The sequence below is a fragment of the Micromys minutus genome (assembly GCF_963924665.1).
Source record: "Micromys minutus genome assembly, chromosome: 15".
Classification (NCBI taxonomy): Eukaryota; Metazoa; Chordata; class Mammalia; order Rodentia; family Muridae; genus Micromys; species Micromys minutus.
In genome coordinates this window covers 1,710,701-1,718,943 of record NC_137984.1, presented here as the reverse complement: position 1 = coordinate 1,718,943, position 8,243 = coordinate 1,710,701, and the positions used below count along the sequence as shown (strand labels likewise).

At 39.3% G+C, this 8,243-nt stretch overlaps 1 protein-coding gene across 1 annotated transcript in view; it reads right to left on the bottom strand.

Annotated features, from left to right (window-relative positions):
- Window positions 1-218: 218 nt before the first annotated feature.
- Window positions 219-8,243, bottom strand: part of LAMA2 (laminin subunit alpha 2) — a 551,725-nt gene continuing 543,700 nt past the window's right edge. Inside the window, exons 60-63 of the mRNA XM_080929510.1 lie at window positions 7,769-7,922; window positions 5,458-5,588; window positions 3,059-3,281; window positions 219-574 (exon numbers count right to left, since the gene is read on the bottom strand). Coding sequence (XP_080785636.1) covers window positions 417-574; window positions 3,059-3,281; window positions 5,458-5,588; window positions 7,769-7,922 — 666 coding nt within the window. The 3' untranslated portion in view covers window positions 219-416. The remainder of the gene's footprint in view (window positions 575-3,058; window positions 3,282-5,457; window positions 5,589-7,768; window positions 7,923-8,243) is intronic.

Here is an 8,243-nt window from a genome sequence, read left to right as displayed (position 1 = left end):
ACTTGAACACAAAGCCAACAGGCAACATACTAGGAAGAGGATAGCAGAGGTATTCACAGATGTTGTCTCCTTTTAAAGTGAATCCATAAATTATATGAGCTCTTTTTTAAAAAAAATTCATTTTCATATGATGACTTCAGGGCATGTTGCAAATTCATTTCATGGTCAGTTACCTTTCATCTTTAAAATCATACAAAACATGCAATTATTTAGAATAATTGGTTTAATAATCACAAACTTGAAAGAGAACTTGAATTAAAATTCAATCAGTTGTGTGAATCACCACCATCTGACACAATGCAGCAAGAATTTTATGTATATGCACACATTAGTTTTATTAATATGATAAGAGTGTATACTGTTTAACTTGATATACTTGTTTTGATGAATTCTTCTCAGGATTGAACTTATCTTTACTAGGTAGCTGGGCATGATACAGGTTGAACACCCCTCAGTTCCAGGGCCTTGGCAAAATTAACCTCCAGTGGCTTGCCTGTGCCCTTGGTGAGTTTCAGAGATCGGATGCAGCCTCGGAACCTAATGTTGGTGGTCAGGCCAAACTGATTGAGGCCACCTGAAAAGACATAGGAGGGTTCACTTTTGTTTCTCATCTTTACAAATGCTGGGAATCCAGACCAGAAGCCTGTGCACACTGCACAAACACCCTATCACCAGGTTAGTACTCCCTCAGCCTTGCTTTTGAAACACCATTACATCAAATATTTACAATCACATTTTCAAGTCAAATCTCTAATTTGAGATTAAGTGGGAACACCGTCTATTGTAAACTGTATGATATTGCTTGGAGACTTGTTAAATGATTTGTAGAGAATTATCAACTTCTTATGAGTGACTAAAGTATGGAAACTTCAAACAAATAATTTGGTTTGGTATAAACACATTTACAGTTATAAAATCAAACTATACAATTATCGCCAAGTCTGATGGTACATGCCTATGGCACCAGTGCTACTGGTGGAAAAGAAAAACCAAAGTTCTAGGGTAGCCTGGGTAAAAACCTACTTCAAAAATTAATGCATAAGAAAATAAATTGTGGTGGTTTGAATATGCTTAGCCCATGGGAAGTGGCACTATTAGGAAATGTGACTTTGTTGAAATAAGTGTGTCACGGTGTAGGTGGGCTTTGAGGTTTCTTAATGCTCAAGGTCCACCCAGTGCAGAAGGAACCTCATCCTGGCTGCTTTCTGATCAAAATGTAGAACTCTTCCTTATAGCGCCATGTCTGTCTAGACACCCTTGTGCTTCCCACTATGGTGATAATGGACAGTCTCTGAACTGGTAAGCCAGCCCCAGTTTAATGTTTTTTATTAGAAGAGATGACTTGGTCATGGTGTCTCCTCACAGCAATGAAACACTAAGACATAAGTAAACAACAATAATAAATCTTATAGAGTTGTATTTAACTAAGCAAAGAAATTTATAAAAATACTTCTAATATTAAATTAGGACATGGGATGTTCTAACACTGCAAAAATAAATCCCCCAAATGTTCGGTTGGTTGGAAGCCTGTAGAATTTTTTAAAAATTAACAAGTCTTGCTTGTTGCAACACAATACAGGAATGGAACTGTGTGAGGAGAATTCTGGGTGCTTGTAAGAATACAAAAACAAGAGCCTTGTGATCTCGGTTTATTCAAAAACATGGAATTGTTCTGGGAATGCCTCCATTTTCCTCACAGGTGTATAGGATAGGGGTGAGTTGATTTCACATGACTAATTAGTGTTTACTGCTGTTGTGCAATTAAATGGTTAAGCTGGCCTTTATGTGGAAAAGTGTTTCGGCCACGTGTTGCTTATCCTCTTGGTTGAATACCTTACTCGTGCAATTCTTTATCTTCAGAGTGTAAATTGCCTGATTCTCTGACTAAAACTGGCTATTGCAATTGTTAACTCTGCCTCATTTTCAGGCTCTGCTTTCCCAAATTTGTGACCCTGACTAGAGCAATAAACAGAAACACTTCTCAAGCTTTCTAAATCCTTAAGAGGATCTTGCTTCACAGCCTGTTGGCAGAGAGGTGCACTGTCTCCCTTAAAATATTATGAGTTTATTAATGTTTTAAGAAATGCACACTTGTGGATCTTTTTACAAAAACCAAAAGCACGTTCTGGAGCCAAAAGCATGGCTCAGTGGTTAAAAGCACTAGCTGATTTTCCAGAGGACCAGGGTTCAATTCCCAGAACCCACTAGGATGTTTCCCACTCTAATTCCAGTTCCAGGGGACATAATGCCTTCTTCTATCTTTCCCTGGAAGCAGTCACACACACTGCAACAGACACATGCAGACAAAACACCTATGCACATAATACAACAGCCAAAAGTAACTCTGGAAGGAAACCATTAGCCCCCTCTAATTGCTTTTGTTTGTCAACCTATGCTGAATGCCTCAGAAGCAATGTTAAGCTTTTCTTCCAGAATCCTGAAATTTTATTTCAGGAGTCTGGGTCACTCCAATGATAAAACTGGATAAAACTAGACTTGTTGCTCAGCAGCTCCTGCCCCTGGCCCCTTAGAGTTCATATGCTGAATTTAATGTACCAGTGGGTTGATGTTTTTGTTGTTGTTGCAGATTTATTGCTTGGGTTCCCTTGTACTATGAATATAACCTCTTTAATAACCTATGTGGGGAATTAACTATATTTAACCTGGAGAGTTCTAGAATGAGAGGAAATAAGTTGGAGGGCCTTTTATGATTCCTCTGATACATTTATTTTAAAACCAGGGGGAAAAACCCTCATGATCCTGGCTTCAACTGCTGCTTAATGTTTTATATCTTTTATAAGGCAAATTCATTTCCTTTAGCTTTAGCCTCCCCTTGGATAAAACCTTGGGGGTGATTATAAAAATTTCAGTCCCATGTGGTTTAAATAAATAGTCCTCTCATTTTACAGACTGGTAATTTTAGGCTAAGTGTTATTTATGGAAGGAGATTCTAAAGCTTAGAAGCAAGTACACATTCTTGGACATGGCTATACAAATATGTTTAAAACCACAAACATAAGGCGCAGAGGACATGTATGCTGGAATAACCAGCACTCACCTGGGAAACCGCCAACAAAAACAGGGTCGTTTGTATCTGCTGATGTCGATGCTGAGTTTGGGCTCTGGGCATCCACCTGGTTTCCATCTACCACCAGCTCAAGGCGGTTTTTGATTTTCTTGGCAGTGACTTTATGCCACTGTCCATTGCACATATGGCCTGGGCTCCCAGCATCATAGACCGCAGTGAATCGGCCAGCTCCGTTATCCACATGGAACATAAGCTGGAAAGTAGGGAGACCAGCTGTCACAGGTGGCTTCAGTAGAGGAGGGCTCCACAGCCCACACAGTGAAACATCAGAGGCTGAAGTGAACACAACTGGAGCCCCCTCAGCCTTTCTCAAAACAACAGACTAGTAAAGTACTTGACAGGCAGAGAACACAAGCTGCTACGCACTGGTTAATTTATTTAAGTATTCAAGTCTGCTTACCTACACGGGTGCTCATCCTTGGCTCTGAGTTCTTGGATGTCTTACTCTTGTTTATGAGAAGGTTTGAGGACTAAGGGGAGGTGAGGGAGGTGTGTAAGGTGCACTTTAGATTATCATTACTTTGTGGGAAACATCAGCATCACAGGGCAGATATAATGGGCACAGTTGAAGTGCTTAGTTTCAACTTAAGTTGAAGCTTTAAATTTGGTCCTCAGAACCAATTTGGAAATCCTAGATGTGGCAGTCATGGGTTCATAATCTCAGCATAAGGGAAGCAGATTGGGGTTTCCTGGCTAGCCCACTTTGATTTTTTGTACTCCAAATCAGCAACAGATAGTATCTCAAACTGTAAGGTGGCTAGCTCCTCAGGAACAGCACTATGCACTGTCCTCTGGCTTTCATTTTGTGTGTGTGTAACCTGTGCATAGGTGTGCATGATGTACACCACTTGCAGAAAGATTGAAATTAGAAGTTAAAGCTTGGGACCCAGGAACATTGGCCATTGGCCATGCTACTTGTGGTATTTTGGAAAAAGCACTAAAGTCCTACACCAAAACAGAACCTAATCCACAGTTTTTCAGGTACACATTTTGTGGACTATGAGGGTTCTTGGTGAACCTCACAAAACTTAGGAGATGCTGTTTTAAGCATCATTAATGGGCTTCCACATACACTTTAAAGTATTATTTATAAATTTAATTTTTTGGTGCTTTAATTCTGTTTTTCTTTCTCCTCCATGGTTTTCATTTTATATATAGGATTGAGCGTCACATAAATTACTTTTTGGGGCACATTTCATGTCACAGGTACCAAAGACTTGAGCCAGAAGGCCAGTTAAATTTCCAACAAGGGAGAGCTTGATTAGAAGTCCTTGTTTAAATGAGAAAAATCTGTTTTTAGTAACATGGCAAGATCTCTGAAATTTGAGACATCAGAATTCTTTTGAAGTTGATGAAGAAAAGGAACATGTTGAAATATTAAAAACATTAGTCAGCTAGAAACTGTAATGGACAAAGTGGTTGAAAGAAATGTTATGTTTGAAAAATATTAATAGGGCTAGGTGATGTTTGCAAAGTATATAGTATTGTAAATATTAGTGTTTGGAACACTGAGCAGAGTTTGTAAAAATGGCACTTCTGTAACGAGCCTGATGGGGATCACATGACAGAGGGCACACGTGGTAGGAGACTGCAAGGAATGTAGGCTTTGAAAATTTGAGCAAAACTAGGGGATTTTGACTGTTTTCCAATCCTTTTTTTACCTATAAGCACTTGTATTTTTTTTCAATTGTTTATGGGATCCTTTGAGCAAGAAAGAGAGAATGGCAGGGAAGGCAGGTTTTTAGATCATGTCTCTTGGCAGCACCAGCACCCCACGGTGGGAAATATAAGGACACAGAAAGAATAATCTTCATGGATGAGCATTTAGAAAAACTGTGATTACTTATTCTTTTAGCCTGCTTTCTACATTTACAGCTCATCTCCCCATAGGTTGCTATCCACAGGCAGTCATGGGTAAGGAGGTATTTATGATTAGGTTATTGGTTGTACATTTGTCTATGTTTGCTTTCGGGAAGAACATATCTGAGTGCTTGTAAGTAAAAAACAGTAACTGGTACCTTGCTGGTCTCAGTGATGCAGGAGGTGGGCAGCTTTTAAATTACCTGAGGTGCCTCCTTTTCCACTGCACCAGTAATTTTGTCAACTAGATGCATAGATGTGGGTGTCCTTGGAGCATCACACTGAAAGCTTCGAGTCCAAAACCACTTGGTCCACAGTTGTGGTGTGGATTGACACATTTAAAGTATGACTGGGTGCACAGGACGGTGTGATGAAAGTGTACACAGATTGTGATGACCCAGAGCGAAGATGGAACCTAGCTCAGTTGCTGTAAAGGAACTGGTAAGATCTCAACCCAGAACTGAGTGGGGATGCCAGTTTCAAGAGAGAACATGCAGACATTCACCCACCTTTTCGTCGATCATTTCAATACCCATTCCATCCATCTTCTGACTGCTGACTCCCAGGAGGACTCCAGTGGGTCTTGTGGTACGGAATTCAAACTCAACAAGAAGGTCCAATCCAACTTTGAACCCACCAACTGGGGAAAAAATTAATGACTAGAGTTTGGGGCAAATTAATTTCAACCTGTGGCTTCTCCAGCTCTTTAATTTAGAGTGTTGGTTGCTGATGTGAGAGGCCAGGACTTTAGACTGTTTTACTTTTGGTAAAGCCTAGGAATCTGGCACACAGTGGAGCTTTAATCATTGGATAACCAAATGAATGTGCACATACTAGGATTTGAATCAAGGGCACTTGAAGCTGGGTATGAGGATTTCCAAAGTCTGCTGGGCTAAGGAAGGCATTTCAGTGGATACTCAGTAAAATTTTATTGAGCCACTCAACAGTGAGTGGGGTGAGTTCAGATCATCCTAAATATTTTATTAATTGAAAAATTGCAAATATAATTTTTAATGGAAAGATTCTAGGACATAATATTTCCTAGATGTTTTAATATCTGACTCATAGATTTAGGCCTTATATAAGGATTTCAGATATTTCATTTAACAATAAAATGATCTCCTAAGAACAGTTAAGACTACATGAATTTCACAGAATATTGGGAAAGCACTCAAGAAAACTCTTTAAGCTTCCTATTTACCAGGTGGACCACATCTGTCCCTACTGAAGGGTGGTACTTGTGATGTGCTTTTTGTTCTCTGATGAGCTTGCATGGAAAAGGTAGGATAGATTTAAAATAAAGGATAGAAGGGCTGAACTATTCTGGAAAATAAAAGGGCAAGTGAAAGGTAAAGAGGAGAAAGGAATGACATAAGGTACTTTAGCTGAAGAAAGAAACATTGGCAAGATGATGTCCAGGAATTGGGTGGTTGGATGGCTTTTAAGAACAGAGATATTGAGTTTCTTATACTGAATGTATACAGTTTCCAACAAAGTAACCTGAAGCTCTAGCCACCCAAGGCTTAGGTAAATTGTATCCTACTTTGAGTTGAAGGGATGGGGAGAGCTGTTGGAAATTGGAGATGAGATTTTGTTGTTGTTGTTTCTGTTTTTGGTACAACACCAAGAGTACATAGGATGACAAGCAACAGAAGCTGAATCCTCCTATCAAGCCTGGCTAAGAGAATGGCTTTTACAGCAGGTGACATGGCTTTGGGGTAACATATCATCCAGTGGTGACATCATATCCTTCAGTGTTTCCACATCTGACACATTTCTGTTTTTCAGAATTATGTCTTCTACAGAGGTGGGTTTCTAGCCTGTGTTACAGGATTCTAATGTCTACTTCACAGCACTGCATAGAAGTATTCAATTCATATAATAAAGCTTTGCTCAAATATCTGTTCCTCCATAAAACCTTTTCTGACTTCTAAACAAAATTTTTCTTTCTTGTAAATATGAAGAATACTGTGTATCTTTTATAGTATTAAATTTTTTCCTTTTTGTGATTTCTTCCAAAATTGAATTTTTTATTATTGATAATATACTTCTAAAGGCAAGAATTACATCTCATTTTCTCTAGTTGGCATTCACACATTACCTGTTCATTATTCTTTTCCTAATGAACAAATATGTGTGATTCATGGTCATGAATATTCTCTTATAGTAGCTAATATAAGGGGTTTATGTGAACAAAGATTACTGCTTATTTTCATTTCCAATGTGATGTTCAATTTCAGTAATGCAGACGTATATTGGAAAGTGATAATAAATGCCAGGCATAATGGTCTATTTTTTGTCAGTATCAACAACAAATGAGCACATACATGTATGTGATGAAAGGGAACCCCAAGAGGACTTTTAAAGGAATAATGGAAGATGGTATCTCATCTCCAGAAAGACAGACAGAGAACAATAAAAAGAAGGATATTACATGTGAGCCTTCTTGTTCAATAAGGTTCATTTTGCTGCTATTGTTCTCCACTGAAGGAAGTAGCACAGACTCTCCCTTCTTCCCATTACTTAATGTTTTTCCTTATAAGCTTTTATCAGAATCACACAAACAAATTTTTGTTGGTTTGCTTTGGCTCTTAGAGACAGAACTTAGGGCCGCAATCATAGTAGGCATGTGCTTTACCATTGAACAATAGCCCTCGTTATCCATATGTGAATGTTTTTGTTAGTTATAGAAACTAATGTTTGCTTTAAATGAAGAATAATAGCTCAGGACCCTGGGGAAGTATCAGTTTTTGACACTGGCAAGAAGTCAACATTTGTCTGTCATGAATATTCAACAGAAAGGAAGCAGAAGTAGCTTACCTGCTTTAGCAAAGCCAGTTCCATCGAAGTAAGTCCCCCTCTCTGCATTTGCAAAGCATGTCCCAACGTGAAAACTGGAGGTAGGCTGGTCAAGGTTAACAGGGGCTTGTTCCATGTGAAGATTCCTAACACAGCCATCTAGACTGTAGGTCACCTGAGCAGTCAGGTCAGAATGAACAGATGCCAAGTTTAGAAATGTTGTGTCTCTATGTGTAGTATAACCACCTGTGGGGTGCACTGCACACAGTAGCTAGCTGTCCTAGAACCTCAAAGCTGCCTGGCCCTGGTCCTCTGTACCCTAGACGTCACAGCACAGGGGACAGAAATCCAACATCAAGCTTGACTGCAGGGATACATCTACCTGGGACCAAAATGGACCTGGTCACAGTACGTGCCCATTGACTTTCCAGAGCTGCGAACTCCATGTAAGAATGGTAAGTTTTGACCCATTGCTTACATTCCTTATTTCATATTT